Source organism: Lycium ferocissimum, chromosome 4 (assembly GCF_029784015.1).
Source record: "Lycium ferocissimum isolate CSIRO_LF1 chromosome 4, AGI_CSIRO_Lferr_CH_V1, whole genome shotgun sequence".
NCBI classification, from domain to species: domain Eukaryota; kingdom Viridiplantae; phylum Streptophyta; class Magnoliopsida; order Solanales; family Solanaceae; genus Lycium; species Lycium ferocissimum.
In genome coordinates this window covers 34,249,836-34,268,658 of record NC_081345.1, presented here as the reverse complement: position 1 = coordinate 34,268,658, position 18,823 = coordinate 34,249,836, and the positions used below count along the sequence as shown (strand labels likewise).

The 18,823-nt window shown below is 34.1% G+C and overlaps 2 protein-coding genes and 1 non-coding gene across 3 annotated transcripts; 1 reads left to right on the top strand and 2 right to left on the bottom strand.

Moving 5' to 3' along the window:
• The first annotated feature begins 968 nt into the window (after nt 1-968).
• LOC132052471 (BTB/POZ and TAZ domain-containing protein 1-like) lies at nt 969-5,377 on the top strand. Its single transcript, XM_059444031.1, has 5 exons — nt 969-1,184; nt 1,675-1,808; nt 3,098-3,401; nt 3,632-3,948; nt 4,893-5,377. Exons 1-5 carry the CDS (start codon nt 1,089-1,091, stop codon nt 5,068-5,070), a joined length of 1,029 nt encoding a protein of 342 aa, XP_059300014.1. The 5' UTR covers nt 969-1,088; the 3' UTR covers nt 5,071-5,377.
• A 4,185-nt stretch (nt 5,378-9,562) lies between these two features.
• Nucleotides 9,563-9,634, bottom strand: TRNAT-UGU (transfer RNA threonine (anticodon UGU)). Its single transcript has one exon. It is a non-coding gene; the product is annotated as a tRNA-Thr (tRNA).
• A 3,639-nt stretch (nt 9,635-13,273) lies between these two features.
• Nucleotides 13,274-15,509, bottom strand: LOC132052470 (leucine-rich repeat receptor-like serine/threonine/tyrosine-protein kinase SOBIR1). The gene has a single exon (XM_059444030.1). The coding sequence runs from the start codon at nt 15,334-15,336 to the stop codon at nt 13,423-13,425; it is 1,914 nt and encodes a 637-aa protein (XP_059300013.1). The 5' UTR covers nt 15,337-15,509; the 3' UTR covers nt 13,274-13,422.
• Between the last annotated feature and the right edge of the window lie 3,314 nt (nt 15,510-18,823).

Sequence of the window (18,823 nt, the reverse complement as noted above, 5' to 3'; positions counted from 1 at the left end):
ACATTATACACCATTATTACTGTAAATAATATATTCACACTCTATAAAAGTGTAATGTATAAGAAATGGGTCAAAAACATCACAAAATAGCTCAAATCTTCATATAATGACTTCTAATTTAACCAAAACTTCAAAATGACATCCACAGCGAACATCAATCATCGATTTATCAATAATAACAAATCACAAAATCCAAGTGTGAGTTTTGAAGCTTTTAAAACAATCAATAATTGAGTTCTAAATTTTTCATTTTAATTCACCGTAAAAATGTTTAAATTTGTGATGATAAACATGAATATCACTCTCAATCAATTTCTAAGCAAAAAAATAAAAAAAAAATCATAATCATAAATAAAGAAATTATTGCCTTTTCCTAAGTATTTACACAAAATGGGCTAGTAGGCAGTAGAGCGTTGTCTAGCTTTTCTTTCCTTACAAGTAGTCGTAGTATATCTCATGTAGTTTCTTATCATTTATTTCTGTTACTATCTACTATCTCTCGTTATTTGTTTAGTGTCTTGTTTTCTTTGAATTCTTGTTCCTTTTTTTTTGAACCGCTATATTTTTGCTTTTATCCCGAGCCGACGTGTCTATCGGTAAGAATGTTCCCTCTCTACCTCCCGGTTAAAAGCTGCGTAACTCTACCCTCCCTAAACCCCAATTGTGGGATTATATGATTATAAACTTGGGCCAGGTGATACCGAGGGTAAAACCTTTTTTTTTTTTTTTTTTTTTAAGAGGCTAAACTGAAGTGAGAAAATATATGAATTATTAATATTAATTGATATAGATTATAGTGTAGTGTATTTAAAAACTATAAACAAATCTATAAATTAAGTGTAAATACGGAGAGAGTAATTTTTTCGTTTTCTTTGTTGGGTTCCTAGTTGAATCTTCCACGTGGTGCCGCCGTTTTGTTTTTTGGTTGGTACCTCTACGCTCCCGCTTATAAATACAGTGGGTTGGGGCAAGCAGAGTGCTCTCACCAAAAACTAAAAGAAACTCTCTCTAAATTTCGATATACTCTGTTCCAGGAAAATTAATCGAACCATATCATATAATCAATTCCAAAAATATCTGTAATCATCATGTCACACAATAACTTTTCCGACGAAATGTCTGAAACTGATGTCCAAATCGTCACCTCCGGCGGCCTCCGCATTCCAGCACATTCCACCGTTCTGGTACGAACACTTAAACTAATCACATCAAGTTTTAAATTTCCGTCAAAATCTATCAATTACATGGAATTCTTTTGCTTTTTAAAAATAAAATCTATTAGCTGCTACTCCTTCTTTTCTTTTTGTCTGTCTAAAAAATAATGTCATATTTTTATATTTAAAAGTAGTTTAACTTTATAGATCTACCGCCGTACAAATATATAAGGCTTCTTTTGACCGCAATTTCAAAAGTATTGTTTTCTTTCTTAAACTCAGTCACTATTCAATTGGTGACACATGACGAGGGAGTATTTGATTAACTTGCAAGGAAGATGATACTAGTTCTTAATTCCTGAAAATCGGAATACTTCTCAACTAACATGAGAATGACCGTTAACTTCACTGTCAAAACTCTGAGCTGTTCTTTGAAAAATAAACATCAGTTGCAAATGATGTTACCAAAAGTCTATTATAAATTATAAGAAATACTGATCTCTGAGAAATGTATTTGTAGGCTGCTGCTTCGACTGTTTTAGAGAACATACTTGTTCAGCCACAAAAGCGGCGGAGCTCCGAGAGAACTATTCGGATTCTTGGCGTGCCGTGCGACGCCGTTTCCGTCTTCATTCGGTTTCTCTATTCATTCAAGTGAGTTCCTAAAATACACGCAAATCCGTTTGTTTTCTTCATTTGTTGTTTTGACGTAGCTTTTTTTAATTAGTTAATTGCGTTTAAACTTCGAATCTGATTGGTTCCATCCAAGCTGGAATTGAATAAACTAAATTTTTAACCACAAGGTGTAGATTTTTTTAGGCATAATACTCTATTTTGTTTGACCAAACTTCTAAAAAGTGTTTTTTTTCAAAATCGCCTTTAAAAAAGTACTTAAATGCTTTTTATCAGAATCAATTTATATTTGACTAATCAATATAAAAATATTTTTAAATAGCGATTAATGTCTCCTACTCCCTTGGCCAAAATTTTAAAATAATTTTCTTTTAAAACAATAAACACTTTTATCCTTCCAAAAATTTAGCCAACCAGGCTACAAGGTTCCTTGTTTGATTGGAAAATAGGTAGTTGGTATTCAAAGGCGAATCTGCCTGCCCATTTCTTAATTGGTTGCGTGTGGCTCATTCATTGACTCTGGAATCTTTAATCATAGTACTACTAATATTTTTTTGCTTCATATTCTGTTGGCCGCCAGATAGGTGCCTCGACCGACATCTCCGTTGTCCTTGGAATGAATTACAAAAGGATTTACGTTATGATTTTTAAATCAATATAGTTGAATCATTTGTAACACGCTACTTACTCTCATTTTCAGATTACCAATTTCTATTTATTTATCTATTATATTAAATTAAAAGTTGCATCTACTTAGATACTCCTCTATTTCATTTTATGTCACGATGTTTGATTACATATGAAGTTTAAGCAAAAAATGAATCTTTTCTAATTTCGTGATCATAAATATTTAATGACATTTTTGTGGCTATAAAAACATCTCATTAATGGTTAAAATAAGCAGTTTAAAATTGAATTTACAAATATGTAAAGGTACCATTTTCTTGTTAACAAACTAGAAGAATGTCACATAAAACTAGATAGACGAAGAACATTTCCACTATAGATATAATAAATGTTAATGATTTAAGTTGTATACACTACTAATGTAAAATAATTTTTTTGCTGAAGTGGATCATCATACTAATGTAAAAATAACTTTTACACAGTTTACTTAGCTTAATCAATTATACAAGTTTGTTTTATTATTTCTAGGTTACATACTTATTGTTATTGACAAGTATTAAGTAATTAATCCGGTGGGGTAAAAGTTATTAAGATATCAGGGACTTAAAACCAGAAGTTAAACTCGATTAAACCAGTACAAAAAGGCTTAGTGTGTAATATAACCAAGTTGTCCTTGTATTTAGGTGCACTGAAGAGCAGATGGAGAGACATGGGATTCATCTGCTAGCACTTTCTCATGTGTACTTGGTGCCACAGCTGAAGCAGAGAAGCACAAAGGGGTTGGCCGAGCGATTGACGATTGAAAATGCAGTGGATGTGCTTCAACTTGCAAGGCTATGTGATGCACCAGATTTATACCTCAAGAGCATGAAATTTTTGTCTAGCAATTTCAAGAGAGTTGAGGAAACTGAGGGCTGGAAGTTCCTTCAAACTCATGATCCCTGGCTTGAGCTTGAAATTCTACAGTTCATGGATGAGGCTGAGTTGGTACGTAACTATACTGTAATTGGCATACATCCCTTATTCAGTTCATAGACAATTGAAACTTTAAATATAATCCAAAATTTAACCTTGAATAGTACAATGGTGAAAGTTGTCAATTAATCATGAAAGATATAAAGTTTGCCATGAATTCATTACATGACATTTGCTTGCATCTCTTATACCAGTCAAGTGGCTGTGATTAGTGATTTTGCATCCTAAATTTGTTATTATAGAGGAAGAAGAGGACAAGGAGACACAGACTGGAGCTGAGCTTGTATTTACAGCTAAGTGAAGCGATGGATTGTTTGGAGCATATTTGCACAGAAGGATGTACTAGCGTGCAGCCATTTGATAAGGAACCTTCTAACAAGAGGCAGCCATGTAGCAAGTTTGATACCTGCCAAGGGCTTCAGCTTTTGATTCGACATTTCGCTACTTGTAAGAGAAGGACTAACGGAGGTTGTTTGCGATGCAAGCGCATGTGGCAGATCCTAAGATTACACGCATCCATTTGTGACCAACCAAACGATTGCCAGGTTCCCCTTTGCAGGTAACCACCACTGACTACTGAGTAACTAGTTTATTAATCAATTCATATATTGATCACTAAAGGTAAATCACATTGATTAGAGTAATTAGAATATGTAAATCAGTGTAGAAGTGTCACTGATCGAGGCATGTGGCTGCCTTGCTTGATTTGAATGATGGGTCCCCGGTCCATATACCATATGGTCAACCTAGAAATACTTTTTAGGTAACATGTCAGAGCTCCCATGTTATTAGTTGATTTTCTCTATAGAAAAAAAAACAACGACCCAACTGTCATTGATTTGTCCATTTCTTCTCTAATTCATGATGAGCCATTTACATCACTTTGCTAGATATTTCTTTCATATTGGTCTTTTACTTGTGATGGACAGTCGCAAGGAGGGTATCAATCCTATAATGTCTTATAAGCTATAAATCCACTCAGTTGCGGCTTAACACAAAATTGTTGGCTGGCATGTGATTTTGTTCAAGTTCATATGATGATGAGTCTAATCATGAAGATATTTTCGCGAAATTTTACTTTTGATTCTAAATGCCAAAGTGGTTGAGATTGTTCTTGATGTGAACACAACTCATTCAGGTAGTGATAATTAATTCATGGTCCCATTTCGACTATACTCAGGTGCACCTATTGTAGACGTTAGCAAAACTTGGACAGCAGCATGATCTGACATTAGTGATGCTTTCTTTAGTATCCTATCTAGTTGAAATGTGTCCATTTGTCCTGTTCCTCAAGAAAATATCTCCCAAGAGTTCAAATAACTTTTTAGCACGTCAGATTGGTTAAGATCAAAATGGCCACAAAAGTATCAGCTTTAAAATAACGTTTTTTGCACTTCTTTATCAGTAGGGTGAATTCGATACAGTAATCATCCGATTTTCTTGTTACTGTACTTGGTAAATGTTGACTTTGAGTATCTTACAGCTCCATCATTTACATTTCAGACAATTCAAACTGAAGGTGCAGCAAAGGGGAGATGATGAGCTGTGGAAATCACTTGTTAGAAAGGTGGTGTCTGCCAGGGCCATGTCTTCTTTATCTCTGCCCAAAAGAAAGAGAGAGGAGGAACCAAGAATGGACTTAAGCCATCATGAAGTGATGAACTTTAGGTTGGCAGCTTAGTGTCAGTGGTTAGAAAGTTCATTAGTTTCATTCTCAGAACAGAGAAGTTATGGTTAAGCAAAATCAATCTCTGTAAATGGACCATCAATGGGATGCCAGTTTTTTACCATTTCATATGTCCTACTGTAAAGGCCTATTCTATATATTTCTTTCCGAGTCGGTCCTTAATTAGAAACGAGTCCTTTTAGTAGATGAGGAGTATATATCAACAGAAGAGTTGTATGCAAAAAGAAAAATTGTACAACTAATGGGGGGTAGTCAGTGTATATCTTCATTTTGCTTAATGATATTAAGCAGTTAGCCATTAGTCATATGCTTCAAATACTTGTTTTTAGTGTCTTTCTGGCATTTTCTGTGCGTTATAATAATAGTCTGGAGGAACCCTGACGACCACATGTAGTTGGCTTTGTTCTGCACTTATAATTGTATAACAAGAAAAACAAAGGTAACAAAATGTGGTCGATCGCTAAATTTGCAGGTTGCATATTGCTGATGCATGACATTATGAAAGGACGAAACAATACAATACAATACGTTATAAAATGATATGTAACAACCATCCAAAGAAGTTGTTATTGTTAGAGGGTGTTGATTTAATCCGGTTAATTCTGTTTTAGTACTGTTGTATATATCGTCCTAGTGCTTAATTGGTGAAAAAACTTGGAGCATGATAAGGGTCGAGAGATGTTTGATGTCTCAGAAACCTTATGGCAATTGAGAAGAGATACTTTGATTTCGAATAGAGACAAACTGCAGAGAAGGCCCCAAAAGCACGACGGGCAAGAAAAAGGAAACTCCCAACGACCCTACTAATTGATGTATCATCTTTCGTCCAAGTGTCCTTAATTAATGGTCACAAGAGTAACTACTTAAGACTCTGGAAATTTGGAACTAAATTGGTTGCAAAAAAATTTATTGTTGAGATTCCGTGGGGAACACATATAGAAATTTACTTTATGTCCACTTGTGCAATATTTTATGTTTTGCCTTGTCAAGCAGCTCTAGGATTTGCCAAAATGATCACATTAGGTCACGCTAAGACATTTTAGGCCATTATCACAATTCACACACTTGGTCCGCTTGATGCATTTCGTTTTCACTCCTCTAATTAACATGTACTACAGGAATAGTGTGGGCGAAAAATATAGAAAAACAAGAGAACATTATCTCACATGATTAAATTCTTATGTCTAAATAATGCAAAGTGAAGTATCAACGATGTCAAAGGTCTAAGGTTTTCCTTTTTAAAACTTCTTTTCTTCTACTAAAAGTAGCCACTATTAAGAAAGCTGCTAATTGTTCATGAGGAGAAAAATTAATTTGATTTGGTGCATGCATCAAATCATGTAAACTTTAGTATAGTTAAATAATAAACTGGTGCAATAATACATATTAATTAGTCGTGCTTAATTATCTTTTACCTTATACATTTGATTATAGAGTGGAAACATGATTTGCCCTCTAGATTTTTTATTTGCTCTTAATGATTTTTCTTAGCTAGATATTTTTTATCCTCCAATTCTTCTTCCCAATCATAGCTTTCGCTAATTAAAGGAGACGTACAGATGCATGCACCATTCGCCACCATATTTGAACCCGTCCAAAAAAAAAAAAAAAAATATTCCTCTATCCACTGATGGCATGGTAAAGTGACAACCCTTTGATATTTTTTTTTGATCTAATCCTAAGTGGGACACTTGGGACTCAACTACCCAATGAACTTTGAGTGCACTAGTGGTACCCCATTCCTTCCTTCATTTCTATACATACATTTTAGGGAAAAGGGTCAAATATACCCCTCTACTTTATTTTATTAGTTAAATATACCTTTCGTTAATGAAAGTTAACAAAATACCCCTGTCGTCTTCAAACTTCACACTTATGCTCCTATTTGGATGGAAATCCCCAAATCCTCTTAAATTACCTAATTTCAACAAAATTACCCACTTTTTTTGTTGACCCCACCCCCGCCCTACACGCCTATCATCAATCGTTCTATTCGAAACTTCATCTTCTTAGAGAAAAAAAAGAAAAAAGCGAACACATTTAAATGATAAAATCCCAAAACTCACCTCAAATTTCATCTTTAAATCCAACTCCAAATCTTAGTGGGCGTTTGTTCATAAAAATTATTCACTTTTTTCCGGAAATTGTTTTCACTTTTTTTACTTTTAGCGTTTGGCCATAAAAATTATTTACTTTTTTCTGGAGTTGTATTCCGAAATACCAAAAACAAGAAAAACTTGTTTTTCAAATTTTTTTCACTTTTTCACACTACATTTCACCAAAAATTACAATTTCAAAAACTATGGCCAAACACAACTCCAACTCCAAAATTCCAAAAAAAAAGTGAAATATATTTTGATATTTATGGCCAAACGGCACCTTAGTGCAGTTAGTAATATGTATTGATGCCGATTAATTCATCTCTAATTGGTGTAGAATTTGCCATGAACAAGAATTTGAAAGTTGTATTAACTTGGAATCTCCTTGTGCATGTTCTGGAACTGTTAAGGTAACAAACTAGTTTAGTTTCTCCAAATTAATTTAATACAGGCAAACTTCAATTTATCCTCCTTTTTTTTTTTTTTTTTGGGTTGTGGGATTCCTTAAATATCTTTTTAGTAATCACAATTCACATATTTTTCGATATTTTGCAGTTCACGCACAGAGATTGCATACAGAGATGGTGCAACGAAAAGGGAAATACAACCTGTGAAATTTGTTTACAGGTTCAAAAGTTCTCTTCTATTTAATCATTTCAAAGTTTTCAGTAAACTTCGTGCATATTCAAATTTTGCCAGTGTTTTATCGAGGCATTGTACTTGAATACAAAGAAGCAAAAAAAAAAAAAAAAGACATAAGAAATATAACGGGAAGTACTTTATTGATTGGATATTTATTAATGATGCCGAAATTTCAACCTGGATATTCCGCCCCACCCCCTAACAAGGTCCACTTGGTTAGATTTGAGTTGGATTTAAAGATTAAATTTGAGGTGAGTTTTGGAATTTTATCATTTGATTGTGTTCTTTTTTTTTTTTTTTTTTTAAATGGAAGAAGATAGAAGGTTATTAGATTGATGATGATGATAGGCGGGTCGGGCGGGCTAACAAAAAAAGTGGGTAATTTTTTTGAAATTGGGTAATTTGAGAAGATTTGGGGATTTCCATCCAAATAGGGGCATAAGTGTGAAGTTTGAAGACGGCAGATGTATTTTTGTTAACTTTCACTAACAAAGGGTATATTTAACTAATAAAACAAAGTAGAGGGATATATTTGACCCTTTTCTCCCTACATTTTATTGCTGTCACTTAATTTCTTTGTTTCTCTACTTCTCACATTGTACCCTCACCTCAACCAGAAGATATTTAAGTCATTTTCGGCAACCAAATACTAAAACCTAAAAATTCTTTTCATTCAACAACCTTCTTTCACTTAATATATTTTCTAAACCATTTAAAACAGCTTCTAAATTTTAGGAATGTTATAGTGAGACAAATTTTTTAAAAATATTTTACGTCATACCAAGCACCCCCTAAATCATCCCCGCTCAGTACTTCTAATGTTTCTCCCAGAAGCTGCTAGAATGTTATATATCGCCCATTGCTTGTTGGATTACTAGCTGGAGTTGGCTACAGTTCTAGTTTAATATACCACCCTTGTTACCCTTCTATTTCTTTTTCTAGAAGGGGCTTACAATTAATTATGGATCAAAAGGAAGAAATGAACACTGAACTAAACTAAGGAAGAAATGAACACTGAACTAAACTAAGGATGACTAGTGATATTTTATGCAGCAAGTATGATATTTTTGGGAGAAATGCAACCCTTGAATTAAATTGAGGACGATTGGTCGTAAATATTCGAAAATTTTAAATTTAATTTTTAAATAATTTTTAAATAAAGAAGTATGTCATTTCTTTTAAAACAAAAAAAGATATGATACATAAATTGGAACAGAGGAAAGTAATAAAGTTTTCAAAGGAAAGTTCCAAACTTTTTCATAGCACATGAGATTTGGTGCTTAAATCAAGAAGACTTGGGTCAACAAGAAAATTCCTTTCTTGATTTTTAACTCAACTTTGGTGTAGTGGTGGACTAGTAGACCAAGAAAACTAAGTGGCCAACCCTCTTCCTGAATTTGTTGGAAAAAAAAAAAAAAAACACCTCTTCCTGAAAAGCTTAGCCTGCTACCTTTAAAGTCAACGCAAATATTGTAGCTTGATTGTGATTGAGGTTAAAGTCAACGCAAATATTGTAGCTTGATTGTGATTGAGATTAAACTCTAAATAAACCCAAAAATAAGTAAAGATTTTTTGATGATGAACAACTACTCCCTTGAAAAAAGAATCAAATAGGTATTCCTCAGTCCTCAATTCCCATATATTTTCTCTCATTTTCCTTAAATAAAAATAATTAGTAACGAAATACTTACCGTCAAGAGTTAAAAGTATTTGACTGAGCACTTACTTAAGAGTTAAAAAAGGACTGCCCTCACGCAGGATCGAACTGCGGACCTTCAGTTTACAAGACTGACGCTCTACCACTGAGCTATAAGGGCTTGTGTTATTGATATTTCCTCTTAAAGTATTTAACGAAGCGTTTCTCTGTTTTATCATTCCATCCAAATGGAAATACGCTCAGTTTTGTTGGGTGAATTGATTTAATGACCACATACAACAGATTGTCTCTGTATTGTATCATAATCATCAGTGTATACTATGGGTCATATACCTCTATTCATTTTTGTAAAAACCTCTTTTGACTAATTTCTTCTCTTCTTTTTGTATACGAATTGTGCATACACACGCACACTTTACTGGAGAAATGGTTACTTGGCCTTTATAAACTTTTTTTTAGTTTATGACCCTTTTATAACAGATTTCATTTTTTACATTTAAAAAATCTGAAAAAGTCATTTTTTTTTTTAATGTAAATTGTAAGAGGCCAAGAGAGTAAATTATGTTCAAAGGTATGTAATTTCAGAAACATAATGGCGTTATTAGTTGTTACAGGAATTAAAATCCACGAAATTTTCAAGCTTGCTTGGAGAAGAAGAGCCCAATGTTTCACCTTCTATTAATCTGCAGTCAATCTGTACTTCCCACTCGTTAACAATTTTATTACAGAGCTCTGGGAACATTGAATTATCTAAGACTAAGGGTGTGTTTGGCACTACAGAAAATGTTTTCTCGAAAAATAAGTGATTTTTCTATTCATTTTCTTATGTTTGGTACGCAAGTTGAAAAATATCATTTTAAAAGCATTTGCATATATTCAAAACAAAACACTATGAGATTTTTGAATACGAATTACAACTTCTAGTGGTGGGGTAGGAAGTCGATGTGTTTTTATTGAATTCGAAAAATGTTTTCCCTCAAATTTTTAAGTAAAACATTTTTTTCTATTTTGAGGAAAACATTTTCCGATATATTTGGTGCAACCAAACAAGAGAAATTAGGAAAACATTTCATGTCATACCAAACACACCCTAAATCCTTTCTTTTTTCCAAATTTCATCATTCTGAGGTTCTTTTTCACAAGGAGTAACATTCATTTTCCTTGTTTGCGTGGGGGAAAATGGCACATTTCGGTTTTTTATTTCAGTAATTCTTGGTTTTCTGTTCAATTTTGGAACTTTCTATTGAGTCAGTAATTAGCTTGCTCTGTAAGTTCTCATATTTGTCAGCCAAATTGTTATTTAATTATAAGGGTATGGTTATGCATATTCTTCATTGCACTTCTTTTGTGACATATAATAAGAAGATGTTTAACATGTACAAAGACATAAATAGTCTTAATAAATCAATAATTCCATAGGGGTTGAACTAAAATGCAAGAGACAAAATCAGAGAGAAGTATGAAACTATGAATTACTTATTTGGGAACAACACCTTCAGTGGAATGGTCAGTGAATGATAATACTTCAATAATAACTTGTTTTTGTTTTGATTTATCTGTTTTACACCGAAGCTTTATTATGTACTTCGACCAAATAAGGAACTTCCATTGATATTAGTCATCCTTCTCATGATGTGTTGACATTTTGATAAAAGCTAATGCAAATGGATTGAAAGCTGAGTGCTGAACTCCTCTGAGTCTACATAGCAGATTTGATTGTCAATAAAGCATTATTTTCTTTAATTGGATACATTTTTCCATTGATATTAGTCATCCTTCTCATGATGTGTTGACATTTTGATAAATGCTAATGCAAATGGATTGAAAGCTGAGTGCTGAACTCCTCTGAGTCTTCATAGCAGATTTGATTGTCAATAAAGCATTATTTTCTTTAATTGGATACATTTTTCCATTCTATTCGGTATATCATGAGACCCATTGATGTAGAATCTATACACCGTGCTGCTACAATTACTGAAACTGAGGGAAGTATCAAAACAGAAGCAACTCATCCTGAGAGAATACTTTTAGATTTTTAAGGCACTGGGGAAAATACAGAACTATAGTAAATTTTGTATGTGCAGTGCGGTGTTTATTGTCTTGAAACTTGGATGCTCTTTTTTCTCCTAAAGTCATACTAGATGTTGAATGATATATGTTGAAGCTATAGAGCAACTAAGCAGTCTGATGAGACATATACTTGCAGAAAGTAAATAGTTGAAACATATGTTAGTTCCAGTTGAAGATGTGCCTTAACAAATCTCCTTGTCAAATTTGATGCTTCTTATCTTTTTCTTTCTTCCACTCTAATTTTTATGAATAAGCATTCAAGTTCTTGGAATGAGAAAGATGATTTTTCATGTTTCACTGGATCTGATTGGGCCTCTATCATTCTATGTCTTTTGACAAAGTAATCTGAGCTAAGGTGGCTGAGAAGTTATAACATCTATGACTTTTCTAGTTTAAATGACAAACAACTGGGAAAACTATGTTCAGTGTATTAAAGATGAAACAAATAGCATAAAATTCAGTTTATAACTTTCTTATGACAAATATCCTAAAATTCAGTCTATATGTTACTTACGACAAATAAGTACAACAATTCACTCTACTAAGTAATCCTATGTATCTGTTATCCACGTGAAAATCAAGCAATTGCGTTCTTACACACTAGGAATCCATGATGCTGTTGATGAGTATGTAACAAATACTTACATTATAAGATCTTCAAATTCTGATGGAAGTACTTGCTTTGGAAAAATAAGGGTTCTGAAATGTGTTACTTGCATTTCATGCTAAATATTTTGATGACAAATTTGAAAGAAGTACAAAGCTCATAGGGAGCAAAATATCATCCTACCTTTCCACAAGGCATTAACATATGTGTGTGCTTATTTTATCATTATGACCTTATTAAGCACATTATCTCATGATCTGTGATTTCCAGATTTTAGCTCTGAGCTCGTGGTATGTGGGAATCTGGCTCCCTGGTGTTAATTGTCATAAATGCAAAGGTTTTTTCTCAGACGTAAATGTAGACATTCCAGAGAGCTCTCTTGGATGATAGGGGTGGAAACACTAGTTGCATTTTAAGTAAGATCTTTTCAAGCATTTATGTGCAAACACATGCATTTCCTTACTTTCATTGTTTCGATTGCACCTTTTGAGTTCATATTCAGTCTTTCCTTACTTCCACATAGCATGTTAGTTTTAATGTTTCCTGCTTTCTTTTATGGATTTCTATACAGTATGTTGTAGACTGAACTAGCACCAATTACTTGAAGTTTGATTATCTTCTTCAAGTTCCCAGTTGGTCTTTCCTTTTAGTTGAAATGACATCTGCAGGCCCAGAAGTTAGAATGAATTGAATGCCTTGACATCTGCAGGCACTAGGAAGAGGAATTTAAAGTTTTATGGACCTCTATGGCCATCCTGACTACAAAGCCAAACAATTATTTGAATGGACCCAATATAATCATCTTACAATTTCAAGTGAGCTGAGGGCGCTACAGTGTTGCAGATCAATTCACCAATGGCTATTTTGCTATTCATTACAGGTTTTATTGGTCAATAATTGTACTATCAACTGGCGGATCATGATTTCCGGTAAAATAAGCAGCTTCAGGTTGTTTGAAGCTTGATAGGCTCCAATACTCGTGTTAAAAGGCTTGATCATACACATTGGCATATGTCTAGTTTGAAAGGTAGCAGAATTAGTGGACCCCTTCAAACTACAGTGGCAATTGCATTTGGAGTTTTAGTAATTTAAGCAGCAAAGTGGAAAGGGTACCAATAAGACTGCATTAAACAGATTGGATTGACATGTATAACACAATTACAGCAAAACATCGAATTGCAAAGTCTCCATCTTGGAGATGGTAACTGAAATACATAACATATTCTTAGTTACATAACCAACTTATTCAGTATGCCTTAAGATGTGCATACTTAATGCTTGATCTGAGTTAACATGCACCTAACATCCTTACTGTTAGGCCTCTCCTTTGGATTGTCCAGAGTACAAAAGCAAGCTATCTTGAGAACCAAAAGCATTTGCTCCTCGTATCCATTTCCCATCAGCTTTGCATCAATTGCTCTTTTTGGGTCATCAGAAGTCATTACATTTCTCAGCCACTTCACTAAACTCATCTCAGACGTGTGCTGGAAAAATTCATCTGATGGAAGTTTTCCGATTACCAGCACTGCAAGCACCACACCAAAGCTGTATATATCACACTTGTCCGTGAACTTCAGTGTCTGATGGTATTCTGGTGCAATATATCCCACAGTTCCTGCCACATTTGAAGTCGTAACATGTGTATGGGCATCTGGAACTGCCTTTGCAAGGCCAAAATCAGCAATTCGAGCTTCCATATCATCATCAAGAAGGACATTTGCTGGCTTTAGATCTCTGTGAATTATGCGTTGACTATGGTTCATATGGAGATACTCAAGCCCAGCAGCTATCCCTGATGCAATTCGGTGTCGTCCCAACCAATCTAATTCCCTTGTCCCTTCTGTGACTTGCTGGAGGATGTCCTGTAAGCTCCCATTTTTCATATATTCATAGACCAAGTAATGGCAGTCTGGTCTTGGCATATGCGCCAGTAGCGGAAGCAGATTCCGGTGTCTGGTTTGACCCACAATTTGAATTTCCGATTTTATTTGGCGCATTTTCTTGTTCAAAGCCTTGGTATCTTCCTCAGTAAGATCTGCAGCATCCATTGGAGGTTGTATAATCTTCTTTATAGCTATCATCTTCCCATCACTTCCTGGTAATTCAGCTCTATAAACTTCTCCACAGCCACCTTTTCCGATCATTTCAAGTGATGCTACTCCATCTTCTTTCTCTAAGAAGGCCAAGTCCTCGGCTTTCTTGATCAATGGACTGTATATTGTTAATCTTGAATCATTCTTTCCCCTTCTGACAATGAACATTATCAGCTTGTAGACCACCGAAAAAAGCACAGCAGATATACCCCCAGCAAAAGTTCCAGCCAGGAAACCAAGAAACCACGTTCTTACCTTCCTTTTCTTCTTGTTACGTTTATTTTTATGTCCCGGTACAACATGACTGGGTGCTGGAGCTGGGGCATTTTCTAAATTGGAAGAAGAAGGTGCCATTGCTGATATCTGATTTGGCCTTGTAGAATTTTCAGCAAGAATGTAACGCTTGGGAACGATGTTGTTTCGGTTCAGATCTGCTGACAAGTGTTCAACTTGACTCATGACAGGCACCGGACCTTCAAGGAAACTGTTTCCTGAAATGTTGAGGAAAAGTAGATTCCTGAAAGATTTCAAAGAAGGGGGTATTTTTCCAGTGAACATGTTATCAGCCAGGGAGAGTTTTTCTAAATTCGGAAAATACTTCAAGAAGTTAAGATTCCCAGAGAACTCATTTGAGGAAAAGTCAACTATCCGAAGACGAATCAAAGATGATAATTCAGATGGAACTTTCCCAGAAAATAGGTTGTTTTGAAGTTCAAGAATCTCCAGTTTCCGACAGTCAAGAATCTGAACTGGGATTTGATCAAAGAGTTGGTTGTTTGGAAGAGAGAGCTCTCTGAGCTCAGAAAGTTTGCCAATTGCTGGAGACAAAATTCCATTCAATCCATTGGATCTGAATACAATACGGGTGACTCTCAACACTTGTGTTCTGTTAGCTGGTCGGCGTTCGCAGGATATTCCTGCAGAGTTGCAGGGGTTGTGAAGAGCAATGCGTTGACTATTGATTCCCAAGTCTTTTTGGATAAGCAAAAGTGCAGCATGGTCTGGTGGATAAAGATTTAGTCTTGCTTGAACAAGAATGAAAATGGCGAAAAGGGACAAGACAAAGAAGTGAAAACAGGGAGTGAAGGCCATTGAGGTTCTTGTTTTTCCGGCAGGTTGATAGGAAAAAGAGGTGGATAAGGCACCAGCAGCATATGGTGGATATGTTTTTGAAATGTTGATTTGGTGTTTCTTTATGAAGCAAAATGGCTGGCGGCGTTGTATGGAAAACGAGCGTAGACTTTACAAGTCAAGTTGAGGCCGTGTGGAAAAAACTTGCAGATGCCCCACATTGCCTTTTTTTCCCCCAATTATTTATTCATGTTATTGTTAAATGTTTCCATATATTGACTGTTGACATTCCGACTTTGCCATTTCCACACACCAATTATCTGTTCGGAATGGTTTAACTAATCAGTTAAAAGTCCTCCTACCCTCCTCATATCCTAGTTGTGGGATCACACTGAGTATACTGTTGTAATCGTTTAAAAGTCATAATTTTGGAGCACAATGTGCGAGTCTTACGATATTTCTTTTTGTCCCTTTAATTCTAGAGGTCTTATATGGGTAAAGTGACAAGGATGATTTTTCTTATATTTTATCATATAAAAAAAGAAAAGATTACTTCCTATAGTTGAAGGTTAAAATAAAAATTTACTACATATTTTTTAGTTGCAATATCGACATGCTATCATGTAGACATGTACTGCTTGTTGGGTATAAAACAGAAATGATTATAATTTATATATACTGACAACGTACAAAATAAAAAATTGTTGGAACGATAATTCAAAGTTGGAGAAAAGTGCTCCAATAATTGAAGGTTGAAAGAGAAATGCATCACCAATCGAAAGCTGGAGAGAAGTGCTCTAATGATGGAAGTTTGAAGAGAAGAACTTCAACATTTGAAGGTTGATGAAAAGTGCATCAACAATCGATAGTTGGAGAGAAGTGCTCCAATAGTGGAAGCTTGAAGAGAAGTGCTTCAACTTTTGAAGGTTGATGAGAAGCGCATCAACAATTGGAAATTGTATGGAGAGAAGTGCTCCAAAAATTGTAAGGTTGAAGAGAAGTGCTCCAACACAAGCAAAAAAAAATTAGATGTTGGAGAGAAGTGCTCCAATACAAATAAAAAAAAAGATTGGAAGATTGGAAAGAAGTGTTCCAATATGACAGCAACAATAACAACAACAAAAAAGACGGGTGTACATACAACTTTTAATTACGGAAGAATGTTGGAAGAATAGCAAAGAAATAGTAGAAAATTTGCGGAAATTGTAGAGAACTTTCATATACTTTTCTTTCAGAATTTTACACTATTAATCTATATTACCTTGTTATATTATTTAGAGTTAATATCTAAAACTCTCTCTAAACTATTTACTTTATGAAATTTTATTACTTAAATTATGTGGTGTTGTTGTTACTCCTCTGAATTACAGAATTTTATTTCTATCAATGCCACCCGGCATTAAATGGATGTTTTAGATACAAAATGTTATAGTTCAAACGATAACGACTATTAAATTAAACTTACAAAACGTAGACAGGTTTGGAAGTGTTTGTGTTAACAGACCTTAACTTTCAAACTAGTTAGACAACTACTTATATCATTTATTGGTTTGAACATTGGTGCAAGCAAGTAACCATGTTTGTTACAATCATTTTAACCTTTTATTTGTGTTACTAATGACTAATTTATCACTCTAACTGGTGAGACAGTGCCGTGCTACTAGCGTAGTCAGTCCTTGGTATTTCCATTTGGTGTATACTGGGTGGAACTTTCTTTCTTACACATGAATGACACAAACACATGTTGATTATTTTTAATAATGTGGTATATAATGGTAGTATTTTCTTACGTGAAAAGCATATAAACGCGTTAGCAAGCTGCCAAATTTTCTTTTACAATCTCCATTGACTCAAATGAATAAGTGTAAAATTATTTACAGAGTCAAGTTATTTAAAGGCCCATTGTGATTAAATATGCACGCTAAGAATTTATGTTGTCATACTATTAGTATAAAATCTAAATTCCTTCTTAATTCCGAGAGTGACTTTAGTACTGGTTGGGTAGAAAGCTTTTTTTGTATGTGAGATTTTTACTCTATCGTGCCTGATCAACTTGACTTTTTCGGCCTTGGGAGTCTCACTTCATTAAGTTCTTTTTCATACCGTCGCTTGAAGGTAGAAACTTAGTCACATACGCTGCTTCTATCAAATCAAATACTTTAATCATGACAGTTAAATTATAGTGAGAATATATGACAGTTAACAATAATTAAGTGGTGAACGTATGTACAAAAGACACGTCCGAGGAGAATTTTAGCTATCCAAGCAATATAATTAAGTTAAATCCTATTGGATGAGGAAGACCACATGGCCATTAAACAAAGTAATGGTTGGTCTTTTTCTTCCTAACAAACTAATCTTTCTCTCGTATTCTTTAGTCAATCCATCTAACCAACCTAGAACGTTTGATTCAGTCAATTAAAAAATGGTTCTATTATCTTTTCAAATCTTCAGCCAATTGTTTGCCGTTGGGTCGTCTGCATCCTTTCACATCATCTTTCTTTGACTGAAAACAACTCTTTGTTTCTTTTTCTCTTGTTCTTTCTGTGAGTTCTTCTTCTTCCCCACCCTGCCCCACAACCCACTGAATTGATTAGTAGACTCTTTGACCAAAATAAGCTATTATTTTAGTCAATTCACCAAAATAATATATTTTTTAAAAAATTTACAGAACTAGAATAAACGTATTTCACAGTAACGTATTAGACATTATTTTATTCAAAAAATTCAACGGGCAAAAAAGCTAAAGATTAACGGTGTTAAAGGGTAATTCGTTACTATGAATAACGTTTTATGATTAATACGTTACTGTGAGTAACGATTCTAAAGAATATAAAATCTAACATTGATTGATCTTAAAGTCGTAACTCGTAGTTACAACTTCAGTTAAAACGTAATCGACGAAGAACGTTTCTACAGAATCCAGGCACGAGCAGTTAAATCTTGCAAAGAATTCTTCAAATTACGAACCCTTCTGATTGATGTAATTATAAAACTTTACCGACAATATTGATTACCCTTAAAAAAAAGTATCGATTAGCCTTACAAAAAGATACTGATTAGCCTTAAAAAGAATTGATTAGGATTAAAAAAAATATTGATTAGCCTTATAAAAAAAAGTATTGATTAGCTAAATAAAGTAGCAGTTTTTCAATTTCAAAACAACACCAACAGTGGGAAATTATATGAGCAGAAGTTGGTTAATTCTCCCTTTCAACATTTTCTTATACATTTTAAAGTGCAAGATGGTTAAGACCCAAAAGAAATTAAAGACACAATGTCTTAAGTTTACAACAATAACTACTAGTAATTAATGCTTATATATCACAGTCTTTTCATATATGAAAATTAAGAAGCAACCATCTTTCATATCTACTGCTTATCGAAAAATACTCCATCTTCTAGAAACAAAACAACAACTAAATTTGGTCTCTCAATTCACTTCGCTGGAACTAAATTTGTATAAAGCAAAACGGCAGCTAAGAATGATTTCCATCAAGTTGTAGAC

Coding starts and splice junctions, on each gene's coding strand:
- LOC132052471 (XM_059444031.1), top strand. CDS start 1,089: ATGTCACACAATAACTTTTCCGACGAAATGTCTGAAACTGATGTCCAA. Junction 1,185..1,674: donor CAGCACATTCCACCGTTCTG/GTACGAACACTT, acceptor ATGTATTTGTAG/GCTGCTGCTTCGACTGTTTT. Junction 3,949..4,892: donor TGCCAGGTTCCCCTTTGCAG/GTAACCACCACT, acceptor TTTACATTTCAG/ACAATTCAAACTGAAGGTGC.
- LOC132052470 (XM_059444030.1), bottom strand. CDS start 15,336: ATGGCCTTCACTCCCTGTTTTCACTTCTTTGTCTTGTCCCTTTTCGCC.